General features: G+C 41.4%; 1 protein-coding gene across 1 annotated transcript in view; it reads right to left on the bottom strand.

Annotated features, from left to right (window-relative positions):
- The window catches only part of LOC100626206 (ATP-binding cassette sub-family A member 10), a 46,935-nt gene that overhangs the window by 18,158 nt on the left and 7,882 nt on the right, over nucleotides 1-20,895 (bottom strand). Inside the window, 17 exon segments of the mRNA XM_084983165.1 lie at nucleotides 759-987; nucleotides 1,295-1,414; nucleotides 2,547-2,686; nucleotides 3,217-3,307; nucleotides 5,853-5,991; nucleotides 6,230-6,349; nucleotides 7,243-7,371; nucleotides 7,373-7,422; nucleotides 7,917-8,027; nucleotides 9,328-9,386; nucleotides 10,739-10,907; nucleotides 14,315-14,462; nucleotides 16,237-16,422; nucleotides 16,879-16,979; nucleotides 16,982-17,019; nucleotides 19,907-20,069; nucleotides 20,072-20,132. Coding sequence (XP_084839291.1) covers nucleotides 759-987; nucleotides 1,295-1,414; nucleotides 2,547-2,686; nucleotides 3,217-3,307; nucleotides 5,853-5,991; nucleotides 6,230-6,349; nucleotides 7,243-7,371; nucleotides 7,373-7,422; nucleotides 7,917-8,027; nucleotides 9,328-9,386; nucleotides 10,739-10,907; nucleotides 14,315-14,462; nucleotides 16,237-16,422; nucleotides 16,879-16,979; nucleotides 16,982-17,019; nucleotides 19,907-20,069; nucleotides 20,072-20,132 — 2,054 coding nt within the window.

The raw sequence follows: 20,895 nt of genomic DNA, 5'->3' as shown, positions 1-20,895 counted from the left end.
ACAGTTCCAGTTTGACGCCTAGCCTGGGAACTTCCATATGCCATGGGTGCGGCCATAAAAAGAAAAGAAGAAAAAAAGAAAAAGAAAAAGAAAATTCCTTGAGGGTGAAAGCATCCCCAATTTAGGATCACAAGGCTTCCATACTTAAAGGTCGACCAAATCCGACTAGGAATCACGAGGTTGTGGGTTCCATCCCTGGCCTCACTCAGTGGGTTAAGGATTTTGTGAGCTGTGGTGTAGGTCGCAGATGCAGCTCGGATCTGGCATTGCTGTGGCTGTGATGTAGGCTGGCGGCTACAGCTTTGATTCGACTCCTAGCCTGGGAACCTCCACATGCCGTGGGTGTGGCCCTAAAAAGACAAAAAAAAAAAAAAAAAAAAAGTTTTCCTTCAAACGAATATGATGGACCCAATTCCAAGTGGGTAAATTAATTCAGGGAGGATAAGTAAATTAATTTAGGCTTCTTGCGAAGCATTTATTCTCTCATACCCATAACAGCAGCTCTTCACTAAGGGATTTTTTGCAGAGCAAGTCTTAACACAAAAGCACAGGAGAAGGCGGTACAGCTGCGCTTCTAAAAGCTCCCCTGCGTCGTCTGACCGACTCCTCTGTCTCCTCCACAGGGTCAGTTCATCCTGGACGACGACTGACATTCAGGGACACTTCTAATTCACGCGGTTTTAGGAACGTCCACGAGAGGCCTCCTGGTGGCGTTCCCACCTACGCCTCACGTCGGCTGCGGGGCTGCGGCTCCTCACTCAGCCTCTCTCCCTCTCCGGTGTCTCCCCGGCATCGTGACGTTATTCACGGGAGTTAAGGACTCTGTGACCCAACAGCTGAGCACAGTGGCTGCTGGTACATGGTAGCCTTCTAATCTCTTCAGATGATGATTATTATTACAACGTAAGAGAAGACGACATCTGATTACACTATGTGTCCTCAAGATGTTAATTAGCATTCGTTGGTTAGCTAAGGAGGCACACATCCCTACAGGGGATGGCAAGTAAGAGACAGAAGCAGACAGGCCATTAGCCACTGATGGTAAGGGGGATGTGGGCATTGCAACGGGCTGAGACTGTAACCGACTTGGGAGGCGGACACATCTCAGAGAGCAATCTGCCTTATTATGCTGGATATAAAATAATGATGCCACTTTAAAAGGGGGACAGCCCTATTTATATCTCATATACATTCTAGGTAGAATTCCACATAAAGATCAACAAATATGAATGGATACATGGTCATTTTCTTTTTTTCTTTTCCTTAATTTTCTGCCAGACACACATTGTTATACCTGGCTCATCAACTGCTGATTCGCCTTTTAGATTCAGGAATACTTCACTCAGAGTTGTCATGGAAACATCAAAATTCATTATGCCCTGGTCAGACGACTCTTCAAGGTCTCTGCAAAGACCTAAAAAGCAGAGAGTAAAAGGAAAATGATGCAATTAATATTAGTAATGAGTACACTAAAATACTAATTTCTAAAGATTTCTCAGGACAGATAAATTCAAAAATATTTTCATGTTATAGACCTGCCGGGAATTGAAGCAAAACATTCCCATAAAGTGGGAATCAATTCTATTATTCTACATCTCCGTTTAGCTTCATAAACTAAAATCTCTTATATGGCTATGGCCATGTGCGTGTCTGTCAAAGTATGCCTATCTGTATGTCTACTTAAAAACTCATTAAGCATGGGGTAAACTGTATTTTCTTCTTTTTATTTTCCTAAATTTTTATACCAAGTATAATTATAACTGAAATTATAATTTATCAAGACCCTATGGAACTGCTTATAAATTTTTTCTTTTTTTCTTTTTCTTTTTTTTGGACATGTGCAAATTCCTGGGTCAGGGGTTGAACCTGCAGCGACCAGAGCCATGGCAGTGACAATGCCGGATCCTTAACCTGTTGTGCCACAAGAGAATGCCAAATAAGTTTTAAAAACAAGGTTGTACTTAGGAGTTCCCACTGTGGCTCAGTGGTAGGTAATGAGCCTAACTAGTATCCCTGAAGATGCAGGTTCGATCCCTGTCCCCGCTCAGTGGGTTAAGGATCCAGCATTGCCATGAACTGCAGTGTAGCTCAGACCTGGTGTTGCTGTGGCTGTGGTGTAGGCTGGCAGCTACAGTTCTGATTCGACCCCTAGCCTGGGAACTTCCAAATACTGTGAGGGTAGCCCTAAGAAGACAAAAATAAAAATAAAAGTAAAATAAAATAAGATCATATTTAATCTGTGTCTCTAACAGAAATTGAAAGTTTCTGCTGTTTCAGAGAAGATTTATTTCGAAGCTTCAGTTAATGCCGACAGAGCAAATCTGGGTTTTCGTCAGTGAACTACATTCATGGAAAATTTAGCTGTTCTCACATCAAAAGCACATCTGGTAACACACTTCACCATGTTGGAAATGGGAGGCAGAGGACTTACGAATAAATAGTTTCATGTGTATAAGCTTTAGAACACAACTGATAGAATAACGGAAAATGCAAACAGCATAATCATGGGCTAGTGGCTGTATTCTATGTGATCACACGTAAGTTACCTGGAAATTTGTCTGTTCTCTCCAAAGGCAAACCATACACAAGTTTGTCTTCACTTTCCGCTGTTAACTTGGCGTCAGAGACGTGGCGTCTAACGAGGGACGTGGTCCCCTCCGTACCGCACATTTCGTTCCTGCGTAAACTCATGTTTCAAAAGAGGCCTGAGTCTCTCGAACTTCTCCGAGAAGTGAAAAGACAGTTTTTGGTTAAATGATATGTAAATACCACAGGCATACCCTGCCAACTTCAATCATCAGCTCTGACATTCTACAAACAGATTTGGAATATAATTTTAGATTTTAGGACAAACTGTCCTAATAGAAATGATCAGTTACTTTGGGGGGTATAAATATAGACTGTTTTTCCATATAAATATTAGTCTACAAAGTGTTACACTGAAAGATAAATACACTTTTAGAAATCTGCATGCTGAAAACCAAGAGGGAACCAACCGAAAAATGTTTGCTTTTCATTTTATTGGCGTATAGCTGACTTGCGATGCTGTGAAGAAAATATTAGTGAGGGAGATAGCACGTGGTATGATTGAGTCCCCCCGCCCCAAATGAAGTGAGTTTCTTACAGCTCTAAAGGATTACGTGCAATCAGGGTATAACCGTCACCCCTCATGCTGATACGCCCATGCTAAAAACAACGCCAGCCAGAATACACTACCTTAAATGATATCCAATGCCCCATTTTCGCTTCAGAAACAAAGACGACCCCGCACACTTCAGCTTCCCTTTAGACAGAAACACTTTCCTATCTGAGAAGAGAGAAAGAACACATTCTGTGAACTCTCTGTATGGGGAGGTTCTCTCCTCCGGAGACCATAACAGGCTGGGTTTTTCAACAGGAGAGCAATGGTCATACAGCTGAGCCCCCGGGCGCAGCATCACCTCTCAGGCCCACGCCTACCTTCAAGCAGAACTCAGAAATTCACACCGCGTCCCCACGGCCGAGCCCGTGGCACCGGACATTGCCCGGCTGGCCCAGCTCCTCAAGTCTCCCTCTAGCCACAGAGGTGGCTATGTAGCTTTGCAGTGTTCTCTCACCGGGGCAAAGGGACCTGCTCCAGCCCTAGCAGACCCTGGAAGCGGAGGTCTGAAGTGGGCTTATGGTTGCGTCAACGTAAATATGCACAACCAAACACTGAGAGTTGTTTTACTGGGGGCAAAATGAGACTACAGCCCAGGAGGCAGCATTGCCGAGAGCTCTGACAAATCGCTCCAAAGAGGTTGGGGGGCGAAGGTCAGGGTGTACGTGATTTTGGTGAAGGGGAGGTACATGCCACAAGCAGACATTTTACAGAAGTTCGAAGCTACTCTCGTGAGGGTTCCTGCTAGTCACGGGACACAGACATCACCACGAAGGATTTGAGTGCTTTCTAGATACCAGGACAAGCAAGGACTGGCTCATAAAGTTGTCTCCTGAGAAGTCAAACTATGTGAAGACCTGTTCTGCCAGAGCACCCCACTCCTGAGCTCCACCCTGGGCTCCTTTCAGGGGGGGCTGAGGATGGACAGCTGCAGCGGCTCAGGACTCCATCTGTGCACAGGCAGATGGCAAGTGCCCATCTCCAGTTCACTGTCAGGTCTTAGTCTTTTTTTTTTTTTTTTTTTTTTTTGCCAGACCCATGGCATGCAGAAGTTCCTGAGCCAGGGATCGATCAAACCCGCACCAGAGCAGTGACCTGATCCACATCAGTAACAACACTGGATCCTTAACCACGAGGCCACCAGGGAACTCCAGGTCTCACTCCCCTGAGGCTCAGTGACTGCCACGAGAACACGCGTGGGCTGGCCTGCTGGAAGACGTGACACCTGCATGGTGGCTGAGTTACCTAAGTCACCCTAGCCAGTGACCACTCAACCACCAGACCTGTGAGTGACCCCAGTGGAGATCCAAACATCTCTCAAGGTGAACCCACGCTGAACGGCCAACTCTCCAACTCATGGACTAAATGCGTGCTTTACTGCCGTAAGGCTCTGAGTTTGGAGGTGGTTGTTACACAGGGCTTTGGAGGTAGGAGATAACTGACATAAAAAGTAAAGTCCAATTTGTAGATCCTGTCATGGCGCAGCGGAAATGAATCCGACTAGGAACCATGAGGTTGTGGGTTCAATCCCCAGCCTCGATCAGTGGGTTAAGGATCCAGTGTTGCTGTGGCCGTGGTGTAGGCCAGCAGCTGTAGCTCTGATTCGACCCCTAGCCTGGGAACCTACATATGCCATGGGTGCAGCCCTAAAAAGCAAAAAAAAAAAAAAAAAAGAGGTAAAGTCTATTTTACCTCGGCTTTCATGGAGAAAACAGAATAGTTTTAAATGGCACAACCAAATAGCAACAATTTCTCTTCCTTTACTGAGTCCCTTTCTGACTTCATTTTTTCCAAATTCTTTCTCCATACACACTCTTGCCTCCCTGAAACCAGTCTTTCCCACCTGCCACTATTTCCCAGGTGAAAATACTTGTAGATTCTCTAATTTTCCAGTCTTCACACTCAACATCTCACTCAGTGAAAGAAGGACTCTGCTCAGAAAGCAACAAAGAGTTACAAATTTATATTCAAAAAGAATTCTTCCTAGCCTTTGTTTAAGGTCAGTTAATTATTTATGCCTGACCATAATAAGACTGTTGAATACATACACAAAATAACTAGAGAAGATCTTTTTAAAAAGATGGAGTCATAGCGTCACGTGCTCAAAGACAAGATTTTTTTCTTTTACACTGCGTATATCCAAACTTCCTTCTTCTTCCATTTCTAAAAAAAAAAAAAAAAAATTTCCCAGATAAAAGTTTTTTTCTACCCCGCCACCCGAGTTTTTTCTAAGCTATGGTAATACTGGTGCTTCAAATTTTTACATATGTGCTTTTTTCTTCTTTTCACGGCCACACCTGCAGCACACAGAAGTTTCTGGGCTAGGGGTCGAATTGAAGCTGCAGCTGCTGACCTGCACCGCAGCTCGAGGGAGGCAATGCTGGATCCTTATAACCCACGGAGGGAGGCCAGGAATGGAACCCGCAAGCTCATGGATACTAGTCGGGTTCTTAACCCACTGAGCCACAACAGGAACTCCACAAATGCATTTTTGATTTATGTAGGCTGTCAAGAAAGTTATGGACAGGAAGATACATAAAGCCTGAGTCTAGGAACTCAATGGGGGATCAGAATTCTTTGAAGGCAAAGTGTGTCTTTAAGATACACTCACACAAATGGATGGCAAACAAGATTCTCTTCTTTTAAAATCAAATTAGAGAGACTCATGCTACATCCTCATATAACTTGTGAGAATAAAGAAATCAAGAATCACCAGCCAAGAGGTCAGCCTCATCCATGAACTGGGTACGAAAAAGAATCACGTGGTCTGTTTTCCGCTCCTTCAGGAAGTTCCACACCCGGTGCCTTGAAAAAGGATCTAGTCCAGCAGTTGGTTCGTCCAGCAGCAAAACCTATGAGGGAGAAGATGTGTGGAAGCATCTTCCGCTTTAGAGTAAGGATCTGTGGAACGTAACAAGGAAACCTGTATGATCTCTAAATTCAAATACGGTCCACCCCCAGAGCCCTAACAGGCTTGTGTTTTTATTATAAATTTTCTCTCACATTTGGCAACTAAAACAGAGTTTGGACTTTCATATGAATTTTAGATCCTGCGACCCAAATTAATCTCCAAGATATTTTTTCTCTCACCTGAGGATCTCCTAAAATGGCAATCCCAAATGTTAGTTTTCTCTTCTGTCCACCACTTAATCTTTCAGCAACGACATCTTGAAAGTTCTGTATATCTAATTCCATTATAACTCTTTTTACCTAACAAAAAATACCTGCATTAATAGAAGATATGTTACCTTAAGCAAACTTAATTCTCTAATAATTAGAAAGAAATTATTCTAGAGCTTCAGTAATTAAGCTTTATTTGTGAAAGAGTAAAGTAACAGTTGAAGAAAAATATGGTCAGGAGCAAATTAAGAAAACAGTTTCTTGTACAACCACTATGGAAAACAGTATGGAGGCACCTCCAAAAACTAAATATAGAACTACCATATAACCCAGAAATCCCACTCCTGGGCATATATATGGATAAAACTTTCACTGAAAAAGACACATGCACCCCTATGTTCACTGCAGCACTATTCACAATAGCCAAGAAATGAAAACAACCTACATATCCATTGACAGATGATTGGATTAAGAAGATGTGGTATATATACACAATGGAATACTACTCAGCCGTAAAAAGAACAAAATAATGCCATTTGCAACAACATGGATGAAACTAGAAACTCTCATACTAAGTGAAGTAAGTCAGAAAGAAAAGGACAAAACCCATATGATATCACTTGTATCTGGAATGTAATATACAGCACAAATGAACCTTTCCACAGAAAAGAAACTCATGGACTTGGAGAACAGACTTATGGTTGCCAAGGGGGAGGGGGAGGGAAATGGAACGGACTGGGAGTTTGGGCTACTGCATTTGGAGTGGATGAGCAATGAGATCCTGCTGTACAGCACAGGGAACTCTGTCTAGTCACTCGTGATGGAGCCTGATGGAGGATAATATGAGAAAAAGAATTACTGGGTCATTTTGCTATACAGCAGAAATTGACAGAACATTGTAAATCAACTATAATAAAAAAATTAAAAATCTTTAAACAAAGAAAATTGTTCTCAGAGTCATCAATTCTAACATGTTCATCTACCTCTTGTTCCACTTCTTTTGGTTGAATCCCTTTTATTTTAGCAAATAGCCTGAGATTTTCTCTCACAGTAAGAAAATCAAATTGAATATTGAATTGTGGACAAAATCCAGTGTTCTTTCTGATTTCTTTCTTCTGTGCTCATTATTTCAGAGAGTTGGGTATTATAGATAGCGGCTGATCCTACAGACAAAAAAATATTTAACACCAGGATATTAATTCTATGCAGAATGATAATATAGGATATTCACTGAAGAAATTTCACATTTTATAACTGCATAATTAACATATTGAGAAATTCAGATTATCTTTTTTTTTTGGGGGGGGGGCATGTCCATGGCATTCGGAAGTTCCTGGGCCAGGTATCGAACCCATACCACCACAGCAGTGACAACACTAGATCCTTAACCCGCTGAGCCACCAGGAAATTCCAAGAAATTCAGATTATTCTTGACATAAATATCAGTGTCTAAAACAAAGCATACATGGAATGATAAATAACAGCAGAATAGAGATTACAAGGGTTCTAATTTATGTAAATACAAAATAAATATTTCCCATAACTAAATTACTCAACTTTGTAAAAGACCAGCTTTTGAGAAACATTCTTCTTTCACATATTCAGATTGGGGAACCTGTTTTATCAGCCAACTTGTTTTGTAAAATTATGTGCTCACCTTCTGTACAAACAGTCAAACCACTAAGAATGTTGAGCAGTGTCGATTTACCAGCTCCACCATGTCCAAGTATCGCAGGGACCTGTCCTTCATATATGTCAAGAAACGCGCCTGTTTTGGAATAAAACGTGAGTATTAGGTGTTGGACTACATTCAGATGAACGAGGCCTTTAAAAACCTGAAGGAGAAAAATGAATCTCAGCACTTCACCTCATTCGTAGCTTAGTATGTCCCTCTACAATTACGAGCATCTGATTGTGTCTGTTTATGAAGACAAAGCACCAATGCATCTGAAGAGATTGGTTCAAGCCTGGGAGTGTAAACCTCTACTTTCCTCACTACCCCAATCCTTCGAAGGTCACAGAATATATACCTTTACTTGTAAGGAATACAGCCAAAGCTCTGAGGGATGAAAACAGAGTAAACAGAGGATTTGCCTCCTGGACAAAGGAAAGTCTCTATTTCCATTAAGAAACAGCCTCACTGAGGGGCCCAGAGCTGGGGACGGAAGGGCCAGGTATGAAAGGAAAGGGGTAGTTTATTCCGCATGAGGAAGGAAGGAAGGAAGGAAGATCGGTGAGGAGAGGAGGGTAAAGCTTCCCCGGGCACTGGGCAGCGTGGTGCCACATCACAAAAGTGTGGGCACGCTCTCTGCAGAGGTCCGCTGGAACCCAAGACGTGTCACAGACTTTTTAATATATGCATGCTTAGGACTTGACAATTTTCCCTTGAGATTCGAAAAATCATCCAACTCCCTTGGGAAACAAAAGAGTTCCATTAGTACCCCCAAAATATTTAAGAAATCTTCCGAAGATATAAAACATACAGGATTGCACTGGGAGAGAATTAAAAATAAGAGAATCCACAGCCCAACAAAGATGATGAAAAGTCCTAAGAAAGTAGAAACGATTCCAGTGATACTCCAAGCTCAGTTTGACAAATCCATGGCAAAGATTATAAACCAGTATTTTTAACCCTATTTTTTAATAATCCTATTTTAAAATGTTTTTTATATATGCATAGAAAATACGTTTTGGCTTTTTTTGTTTTTTTGTCTTTTGTCTTTTTGTCTTTTCTAGGGCTGCACCTGTAGCATACGGAGTTTTCCAGGTTCAATCGGAGCTGTAGCCGCCAGCCTACGCCACAGCTCACAGCAACGCCGGATCCTTAACCCACTGAGGGAGGCAAGGGTTTGAACCCTCGTCCTCATGGATGCTAGTCAGGTTCGTCAACCGCTGAGCCACGACGGGAACTCTGAATATATGTACTTTAATAACTATACCTCATGGTAGAAACTTAATTTTTTTTCTTTTTATCCACATTTATTCTCTAACTTTCTCCTATGACTGTATTTTTAGGAAACAAAATTTTTTTTTAGTTAAAAACATCAAAACAAAGTTTTTCTCTTTACCTTGCAATGCTTTTACTCTTTCAGGCTTTTCATTATATTCCTTTTTAACATTTCTGATTCTGAAAGAAAAGTAAGCAACTCTGAGGTGACTACAGTTTCTAATAACACAGACGATGATAACTGCCTCTGCGCCAGTTCACGACTGAAACTAAACTTCACAAAGGAGGGATCTGGTGTGAGCTCTTGGGTGGAACGTGGAAACACCAACCGAGATGCAGAATGGACATGCGCCTGGTTTAAGGGAAAGTGGTCCGAGGAGTCATGGTCAGGGGAGCTGAAGAGGGCAGTAGCAAAAGCCTGCACCACCCCCAAAAGACAGCTGCACACACCTGCTCAGACTCCCATCACGCTTGGCCTTTCATCTAGTCCAGCGATCTCTGTAAGTTAGCAAATGAAGGGGGAGCTACAACTGAAAGAAAGGAAGGACAGAAGACGGAGTGGCAGGGAGCCCTCTCTAGCGATTATTTAATCCTTCTCCTCCTCCAGGGCAAATTTATCAAAATAGTCGCTACCCTTTGTTCCATCTCTTCACCTCACCTTTGTTCCCAACCTAAGACACACAGCTTGAGACTCGACCACAACACCAAAGCTATTTTCAGTGACGTCACCAGTGACGTTCTAATTACCAAATCCAATGGGTACTTTTCAGCCCTTGTTTCCTAAACCTCATCACTGACTGGACAACCTCATCACTCTTTTCTCCTTGTAAGGCTCCTCGTCCTTGACTCTATCCCTTGTCCTTGACCTATCCCCTTTGTCCTTGACTCTATCCCTTTTGTCCTTGACCTATCCCCTTTGTCCCTGACTCTATCCCCTTTGTCCTTGACACTACCCCCTTTAGGTTTCTACGTCTTGATACTCCTGCTCGGCATCCTTTAAGGACTCCTTAAATTAGATTTACTGATCACCTGTTTTTCCGATACTCAGATCTTTATCATGCACTGTCACCCACTCTCATTGCTTCCACCATCACAAAAGAGTCTCATCCTAACATTTGTGCCTTTCGACCTTTCGACCTTTCTTCAACGTTTCACCTTTCCCTCTTCCACTTTCTACCATACACCTGCACACAGGCCTCAAACCCAGGGGGATCTAGAACACAGCTCCCATTCCTATTATGTAACAGGCATATTTGTTTAATTACCTCACTGACTCTTTAAATTACTCAAGAAGAAGGCATTTTACTGTGGAACTGCATCACACATCTCTTAGAAATGAAGACAATGAGGCTTGGAGAGCTCCTAGTTTAGCAAAAATTCACAAAGCTACTAATTATGAAGAAGTCTTTAAGGATGATGGAACTTCCAAAAACACATCATCTATAATATCTGACCTGTGCTTGGCCCTGCTGCAGCTTAGTTTATTAAGTTTTTACCTAAAAGTGTACAGAGTCACACAATTTGTTAGTCACCTCACAGCTTCTTTTCCATGGAACTCTGGAGACACTGGTTCAAAAGCATCACCAGAGGAATGCTCAGGATTCATTTCATTCTCGAAGACTTCACGATGAGTATTTTGATTTGGGGACCACAATGAAGACTTCAGGAAAAACAAGAGTGGAAGCCAGTGGCCATCTTTATCTAATCAATCAAGAGGCTGTTACATACTGAATCAATCATTCTCCATCAGTAAAGAACATCTGTCTTAGCAGAGCTTGGTATCAATTTTTTCTACACATTTATGATTTTTATCAATTTTTTCCAGTTTTACTGAGACGCAATTGACATGCATAGCTATACACATGTGAGGCACACAGCACAATGGTTTAATTTATGTATATTCAGAAATGATGACAATATGTTCGGCTCTATCATCTCATGTAGACACAATGACTAAGAAAAAAGAAAAAACATTCCTTGCGATGAGAATTCTTAGGATTTACCCTCAACAACTTTTCTGTACGTCCTACAGCAGTGTTAACTATGGACACCATGCTGGACACTATACTCCTAGTACTTACTTACTTACAACTGGCCTTCTGTACCGTTTAACCACCCTCCTCCAATTTCCTCCCCCCCCACCCTGTATCTCTGGTAGCCATAAGTCTGATCTCTTCTTCTATAAATCTGTGGGGGGTGCTTGTTGTTATTTTTTAGATTTCACTTTAAGAGCAAGACAGTATTTTCTATCAATTTTGAATCTGTTATTATATGGAAAACTCATGTTTATAATGTTCAAGGTAAACTATGACAGAGATATTAAATTTAAGACAGTGTGTTGGCCTTTAATACATCCTCAGCTCTGGCTCATAAAACTAAGACTTTAGCAAAGAAGATAAAGCTCAGCTATAATGGAAAAATAAAAATCATAAAGAATAAAATAAAAAGACATAAATAAATTGTATCTAAAAGAGGGGGGGAAAAAGAAGAAGATAAAGTTGTAGCTGTAGGAAATCATATCAAGCAGCAGGAACTCAGATAAACAGACAGAGAGAGAAACGTGAGCAAGTGCCGGACCCACAGAAGGGCTGAAGAGGAGGAGATACGACCACAGAGACCTTCCAGAAGCAAGAAAGCAAAAGCTGTTAAGACATACAGAAAAAAATGTAAGGGCAAAGTACAGCTGGAAAACAAGTGTCTTTGAAGAAGAGAGAAGCGAAAAGAATCATGTGCTGTGGCTTTAAAGGCAGAATACAGGAAAACAGAAATACTCAGAGACGAAAATAAGATACAGCGGAGTTCCCACTGTAGTGCAGTGGATTAAGAATCTGGCTACAGTGGTTCAGGTTGCTAGGGAGGCGCAGGTTTGACCCCTGGGCTGGCACAGTGGGTTAAAGGTTCTGGCACTGCTGCAGCTGTGGTGTAGGTTGCAGCTGTGGCTCAGATTCAGTATCTGGCCAGAGAATTTCCATATGCCATGGGTGCAGTCACTAGAAAAACAGTAATAATAAAAAAAATAAACAAACAAAAAAACCCAGCTGGAGCCAAACTGGCTAGAGAGGGGAATTAGCCTGTGAATAAGCAAAAGAAAAAAGGGGGAGGGGAAATTAAAATTGAGAAATAAATTTATTTTATTTTTATTCGTTTAACTGGAGAAGAGCCAGCTAATTATGAATGAGTGGAAGACTTAATAAGTGGAAATGTTACCTATTAAAAATAGGAATTAAATTCTAGATGGAAGTATTAAAGAAGAAAATCACTTTTAACACAGTTAACCAAACATTTAGGAAAGGACAAACATACAACATGGCACAGAGGTGTGGTGGGGTAACACTAACTCTGGAGTATTAAAAGTTAATGCCTTCCTCTGCGCATTGGAAAGAGTTCTGATTTTCGTACCGGCTCGCTTCCTGGACCTGGGGGAGACCAAAAGCAAACTGATTTGATTTATGTTGCAAAGGGCCATGAGCAATGGGGAAAAGAGACAATAAGAAGCTCCAAAAGGAGGAAGATAATGGGAAAATGGAAAAGAGCCCCCCCCCCATTTAGTTGGGGGACATTTTAAGAGTTTAGAGAAAAGGAAGTTTTTACAGCCACTGCTGTATGAGTGCAAGAGAAAGCGAGTGCGTATACAAGCAGATGAACTCAGGGATTGGAATTCCCATTTTACAGGTTTGAGAAATGACAGTAAAGCAATTTTTTAAAATTATTCAGACACTAGAGTGCTGATTCTCTGCCTGTGACCTGTGCCAAGGCAAGGATATATGTTAACTTGGTTTAATAAGCTTTAGATATATTATATGCTACCTCTCGGCTCAAAGAAGAAATGGCATTTAATTTTGAGAAATCATTTATTCACAAGATTAACTCTGCGAAATACTTTTGAAGGCAATTTGCTAAATGCATAAAAAATTACTTATTTCAAAATGATATGTTATGAAATTTTAAAATAAAATGTTAATGGAATGACAAAGAGGAAGAGGGGACAAAAACCTAAAATCATAGTGTAATGGAAACAAAGAGCATGAAACAATTAGAAGCTGAGAAGAAAACTGTATTTTTAGAGTAGAATATCTGAATTCAGATAAAAGGTAATAAAACAGATAAAAGAAGATATCTAAATAAATAGGGTTTATGAGGAGAGAAATATTCAGATTCTGACATGTAAGAAGGGATGATGTATGTGTGAGTAAAATCTGTGAATTCATTTGGGCAAAAGGGAATATAAGAAAATAAGCTCTGGAAGTTCCTGTTGTGGCTCAGTGGTTAATGAACCCAACTAGGATTCATGAGGATGCGGGTTCGATCCCTGCCCTTGCTCAGTGGCTTAAGGATCCGGCGTTGCGGTGAGCTGTGGTGTAGGTCGCAGACACGGCTCAGATCCTGCGTTGCTGTGGCTGTGGCTGTGGTGTAGGCCAGCATCTGTAGCTCCTATTTGACCCCTAGCTGGGAACTTCTTTCCATTTGCCACGGGTGCAGCCCTAAAAAGAAAAAAAAAGAATATTAGTTCCTCAGATTATATGTGCACGGGAATTTTATAATCATTATTTAAAAGTTGTTTATAGAGTTTATTTTATTAATTTGTAAAACACTGTATAAAGCATTCTTGTTAGGCTGATCTCCATAAAGAGAGAGAAGAGGTCATCTGCTAACTTTATATTGTGTTTCTTTATATTTTGAGATTCAGGAGAGCAAGTTTACGGGGGCCAAATATTAGCAAGAACAATTTAACGAACTACCTTAACTAACGCCAGTGAGTTCAATTCAAGCACAAAAAAGAATCATTCTCCAAGAGCTGTTTTCCTTTCCTTTTCTTTCCCCAGTTAATACACACACACACACACACACACACACACACACACACTCCCTACCTCTATAAAACATAAAAGCCAACAGAAATGCAAAGTATTTTTAATTAAAAGGTCTTAACATACTTCCACTCAGAACATTAAATTGCGAGATGGAAATGAGGAGGTTCTAGTGTTTGGACTGTTTCTCCTTTCCTCTGTAATCAGAAAGGCTCCTTAATCACCAGTCCACAAAGAATGAGACATTCCCTTAAAAGAAAGAGTTGTTTTAAATTACACGTTCAGCACACTATTACTTACCAGGCAAAACACGCTCAAAATATAATGTTAACATCAAATAGAGAAAAGTGTCAAATGCCAAAATGAAAAAAGTCATTATCATCATATATGACTCTCCAGAAGGATCAGGAAAAACACCACCATTCACGTAATAATCCCAGTGTAAAATCTGAGATGAAAAAGAATTTAAAAAGTAAAAGTTAGATGACTCTGTAACACTAAAATTTGTTTTTTTTTTCCCCACATCCATAGCATGTAGAAAATCCCGGGCCCAGCATGGAACTAGTACCACAGCAGCAACCAAGGCCACAGCAGTGACAAGCCAGATCCTTAACTGACTGTGCCACAAGGGAACTCCAAAACTAAATTTTTTTTTAATGGTGCAGCATAAACAAATATAATTCACATGTTAATAGTCTTTCCTTTTCTTGTCTTTTTAAATTTTTTTATTTAAAATTTTTATTTATTTATTTATTGATGGCTGTGCCCACAGCATGCAGAAGTTCTGGGCCAAGGATCAAACCCATGCCACAGCAGTGACCTGAGTCACAGCAGTGACAATACTGGACCTTCACCACAAGGCCACCAGGAACACCTTACCGTCCTTTTTTTTTTTTTTTTTTTTTTTGTCTTTTTGCCATTTCTTGGGCCGCTCCTGCGGCATATGGAGGTTCCCAGGCTAGGGGTCCAATCGGAGCTGTAGCCGCCGGCCTACACCAGAGCCACAGCCACGCGGGATCTGAGCCGCGTCTGCGACCTACAGCACAGCTCACGGCAACGCCAGATTGTTAACCCACTGAGCAAGGGCAGGGATTGAACCCGCAACCTCATGGTTCCTAGTCGGATTCGTCAACCACTGCGCCACAACGGGAACTCCAACCATCCTTTTCTTCAAAAACTGCACGGTGAAGCTGTTAGCAGAATTGCTGCTGTGTACAGACCAAATTATTGTCACAAAGGTCAGAAGTGCTCTTTGAGAAAGTAAAACAACTAAATAACCGAAATCGATCAGAAGGTTTCAGAAGGGAATTTAGAGATGTGAGCAAGCAACCAAAAATAACATTCTGGGAAGAGAAACTGAATGGGCAGTGAAACTGGAGGATACTGAAAGGAAATCTAAAATCCTCAGTAGTCAGATGCTGCAGAAATGGTCAAATATTAAATAAACATGGAAGACTTGAAGAGATTCATTTTAAGGATAATGAAGAGCACAGAAAACAAAGATAAGGAAGATAAGAGCTAGCCTACACACAGCAGGGGTCAGGCACTGTTCTAACACTATACATAGACAACGCGCGGCGAGGTCTCACAATTACCCCCATGAGGTGAATTCTACCGCCCTCCTCATTCTGCAGTGACTTGCCCAAGGTCACCCAGCTGTCAACTGGCAGAGCTGAGCCTGATTCATGCCTCATGGCCCTAACTCGGCCCGCCTAACCTCCACCTTTACTGCCTCTTTAAATGGGAGATGCAATCCAGAGTCTGAGTGGTCTGATGATGAGCAATTATTTTTCTCATATAAGTTTTCTAAGCTTTTACACATAATCTTTTGTGTTTATCATTTTGATAAAAAAATTTTATTTAGCTTTCCTTTTTTTTTCAAGGCCACACCTGTGGCATATGGAGGTTCCCAGGCTAGGCATCGAATCAGAGCTGCGGCTGCCAGCCTACACCAGAGCCACAGCAACTAACTGCAAGTCGCAGCCTGCAGCAACACTGGATCCTTAACCCACTGAGCAAGGCCAGGGCATCAAACCCGCATCCTCATGGATGCTGGTCAGGCTCTTAACCCATGGAGCCACAAGGGTTACTCCTAGATAGCTTTTCAATAGCAGCATTTCCTAAAATACAGGGTGACTGACCATTTCATTTTACAAAGTACTGAACTCTTCAATAATTTAGAAAATCTAATATGTAAAATCATGAAATGGTTTCGCTCTTACCTGAGCCATTCCAGCAGTGAAGGCAAAAGGGCTGAAAGGACCGAAGGCCCACTTCAGCGGTGAAGGAAGCTGTGTGTACAGTGCAGTGAACCCGAGACACCCCCAAAACACGGTGAAGAGAAACCCAACCAAACCCGCAGGAATCGGTTTCCTCATCAACACGCTCAGAAGGAAAGCCAGTGCTATCTGAGGGAAGGAAGAAAGATGGGTTCCCATTGGTACATTTTTTCCTGTGAGAATCTTGAATAGTAATACTGTTCATTCATTTCTCACACAGACAAAACACTTTCTCAAAACATACAGAAACCAGGATACAAGACGAGCAGTTCTACCCTACCGATTTCCTGAGGAAATACTTTCTTCGTTTGTTTGTTTGCATTTTTAGGGCCACACTAGCGGCATGTGGAGGTTCCCAGGCTAGGCATGGAATCGGAGCTGCAGCTGCCTGCCTACCCCACAGCCACAGCAACGCCGGATCCTTAACCCACTGAGCAAGGCCAGGGATCGAACCGGCAACCTCAGAGTTTCAAGGCAGATTCGTTTCCGCTGCGCCACAACGGGAACTCCCTGAGGGAATACTTTTATTTGCTCATATATCTGAGACCTAGAACAGGTGGAGAGACATATGTTTTGCAAACTCACCACAGACAGGCCATATAGGATAAAGAGTGCGACTATCACCATGAAGCCAGTAATGACTATAATTTGGACAAATGTTATGACCAGAGCCATAAAAGCGGATAGATGATGATGAAGCCAGCGTCCATCAATGCCCAAGAGAGCCTATGATGGAAACAAAGGGTTAATTCAAAATGTTGCACACGCGAATGTTTAGAGAGGCAGTGTGCGAGACAATTCAGAGGACACAGTCTGAAAAACGACATACTTGAGTCCCGTCTACTATAAAATTGTGGCTGAGGTGGAGTTTCCTTGTGGCGCAATGGATTACGGAGCCAGTGTTGTTACTGCAGAGACCCAGGTTGCTGTTGTAGCACAGGTTCAATCCCTGGCCCAGGAGCTTCAACATGCCACAGGCACAAATAAAAAACTAGTAAATAAATAAAAATAAAATTGTGGCTATGTGCATTTTAGCTGTGTGATCAGGGCCAAATTTCTTGTCTTTTCTCACCTCCTCTGTAAAATGAAGTTAATTGTACTAGCTATCTCACATGGCTGTTCGAGGATTAAATAGAATAATGCATGTGAAGACGTTAGCTTAGCAATTATTATTATTTTTGTCTTTTCTAGGGCCTCACCCACAGCATATGGCGGTTCCTAGGCTAGGGGTCTAATCGGAGCTGTAGTCACCGGCCTACGCCAGAGCAACGGCAACGCGGGATCTGAGCTGTGTCTGCGACCTACGCCACAGCTCACGGCAACGCCGGATCCTTAACCCACTGAGGGAGGCCAGGGATCAAACCCACAACCTCATGGTTCCTAGTCGGATTTGTTAACCACTGAGCCACGAGGGGAACTACCTTAGCAATTATTATAATTACCTTTACAACATTATTTTACCTATTCTCAGTTATTACGATGAAATAATACTAGCATTGTTGTTAGGCTATTGTATCCTGTTTCTTGATTAAAAATAACTAGGAATATTCTAATTTTAATATTTTCTGTATCTCTCCTGGAGAACCAGAATTCTCAGTGCATAAAAACGGGGATACAGTTCTAATATGGAAGAGGTCAATTAAAAGCCCTAGAGTATTGTGTCTGAACTGCAAGTATCGGCGTGAACTCACAAGACATCTTTAAGGTGTGTATTTCATTCTATATATAATAGGTAGAATACATATCATTATTCTCTGTCTCTACCCCCTCCTCCTAAAAAGGCCAGAACAAGTGACTAAACCCATAACAAAGGCTATTTCTAGCCCACAATCGTCTTGAAATATATTCCAACTATAAGATACTGGAACATTGCCTTTGGAATGGATTAGCAATGAGATCCTGCTGTGAAGCACTGGGAACTATGTCTAGTCACTTATGATGGAGCATGATAATGTGCAAAAATAGAATGTGCACGTGTGTGTAAATGAATCACCATGCCGTACAGTAGGAAAAAGAATTGTATTGGGGAAATAACTATTAAAAAATAATAATAATAATAAAGTAACCTAAAAAGATTTTATAAAAAAGATACTGGAACATCTTATAGCAAGGAATCTATCAAAAAAATGGAGTCCCTGCTGTGGTGCAGTGAGTTAAGAATCCGACTGCAGTGTCTGAGGTTGCTGCGGAGGTGTGGTTCCATCCCCTGCCTGGTGCAGTGGGTTAAAGGATCTGGCATTGTGCCAGTTGTGGCTCAGATTCAATCCCTGGCCCAGGAGCTTTCAGGTGCTGCAGGGAGAGCCATTTAAAAAAGTCAGAAATCAACCTGAAGTAGCTCCCTTTGGCCAAAGATGGAACAATGGGAGTTTGAATAAAAACAATATTCATAGTGGATTAAAGCCTACTAGACATGTTTAAATCCAGGAGTTTATAAGGGTATTTTTCAAATTGCCCATCTTTGGAGGATTTTAGCAAAACAGTTAATTATCTCAAAAACTAATAAAGGGGGAAAAATCAAGCAAAAATTATGTTTTAATCATTGTCTTATCATTTTTTTCCTATCCTGCCCTCTTTTTAAAAGATGAGCCCCAAGAGGAGCTAATCTTAATTCATGTATATTTAAATCAAACCCTCTCACTTGTTAAGGTTCATAGAATTGAAATTACTAGAATTCCATGTAAAAGCACTGTACAGTTGGAGATTACTATGGATAATTTTCATGATGTATTCATATTTTTTATAAGAAATTACTCTCAAGATTCTTTGGGAGTTCTGCATTGTTTTTTTGTTTGTTTGTTTGTTTTGTTTTTCCAGTTATTGGGCCACCCTCACGGCATATGGAGTTCCCAGGCTAGGGGTCGAATCAGAGCTGTAGCCACCGGCCTACGCCAGAGCCACAGCAACGCGGGATCCGAGCCGCATCTGCGACCTACAGCACAGCTCACAGCAACGCCAGATCCTTAACCCACTGAGCGAGGCTAGGGATTGAACCTGCAACCTCATGGTTCCTAGTCGGATTCGTTCACCACTGTGCCACGATGGGAACTCCGGGAGTTCTGCATTCTTGAGCCTTGGTTGGGTAAAACAGATTGTAGCAAAATTTGTACTTGACCAGGAGAAAAGTGGAAGAAGGTAAAATATATAAGAATTTTATAAGAACTCTATCAGCTTTACCTTAATACCTGGGATGTCTGCATCTGGTAAGAGGTTTTACATTGTCAAAGTGATACTTTTTATGCATATTATTTATTTTTAAAATCTCTATTCTTTATCTTTGTTGAGAAAGAGAGGCAAAGAGCATGTTTACACAATAACTAGTGTGATATCAACTAAATTTTAAAAATTTAGCCAATGCAAACCCTGCTATCTTGGACAGATCTATATCAGGAAACCTTTCTGCTGCTGATAAATCCATCATACTTTTTTTCAACTCAGGGAAGCATAAGCACGATCCTTCCTTATTTTTACTGCTACTGACATCTAATACAAGTAAGGTCATTAAATTGAATGCACGCAAAACCAACCTGTGAATGCATCTAATTTCTTTTATAACCTAACGAGTTTCCATGTTTTTGGATGAGTGCTACACAGGTGCAACAGCACCTTAACTTACCAGAATGCTGACTCTCGGAGGCCCATCAGTGTCATCAGTTTCTTACATTTTTTTCTTTCCTTTGTCATGTTTAATGATGCAACGTGCACAAAAGGGGAGAAACAAACTACACAAATAAAAATAAACCATTCATTTATAGTTTCTTGCCGAGAAATGAAAGGGGGTTCCTCATATTTATTCCAATCACTGATGTCAACTCTTCCAACTCGGAATGATTAGTTGTGACCTAAATCGGATATTAACAAACAAATGTATGACATTAACTATAGAAGAAATACATCAGAAAACCACACACCTTGTGGGGTTTTGTTTCTTTTCATTTTCATATAGTTCAATTTAAAATATGTGAGACAGAGAGATGGAGAGACAGACAGACAGACAGAGACAGACAGACAATAGATGAGCTGAAAAAAATAAACTACTCCCTTAGCTCAAGCAAGAGATGATAATGGCTTGGACAACTGCTGGTGGCAGAGTTGAGAAGTTGGCAGATTTGAGCTTAGAATTAACCGGGCTGGATGAGAGACGGGATGAAATGAGTGAAGCAGAGGAAGTGGTCTCTGATGATCCCCAGCTAAGTGAATGGCTTTGGTATTCACGGAGATAAGGAAACATTTTAGACTCCGTCACATTTGGAGAAAAACATCCCCATATGCAGTTGTGAACCATGCTAGTCTGACTTACTTATGGGGCATCAAAATAAACAGTCAAATACTTGGGACCAGACCTCACCCACCACCTGTTTTTGTAAATAAAGTTTCATTGGATCACAGTCATGCCCACTGGTTTATGGATGATTGCACATGAAAACAGCAGGGTTGAGTATCTGCAGCAGGTACAGTCTGGCCCCCAGAGCCTAGATTATTTGCTATCTGGTGCTTTACAGCATGGGTTTGCTGGTCAACAGATTGAAGCAGGGTTCTTGGAGTTACCAGCATGTAAATTATAATTAAACATAAGGAAATGCATGACATTCTCTAGAGAAAGTA

Source organism: Sus scrofa, chromosome 12 (genome assembly GCF_054392235.1).
Source record: "Sus scrofa isolate SSC_HxYL_T2T_F1_AM1 chromosome 12, Sscrofa_HxYL_maternal_Yorkshire_Landrace_v2.0, whole genome shotgun sequence".
Taxonomy (NCBI): Eukaryota; Metazoa; Chordata; class Mammalia; order Artiodactyla; family Suidae; genus Sus; species Sus scrofa.
This window is presented reverse-complemented; position numbering and strand designations above follow the sequence as displayed.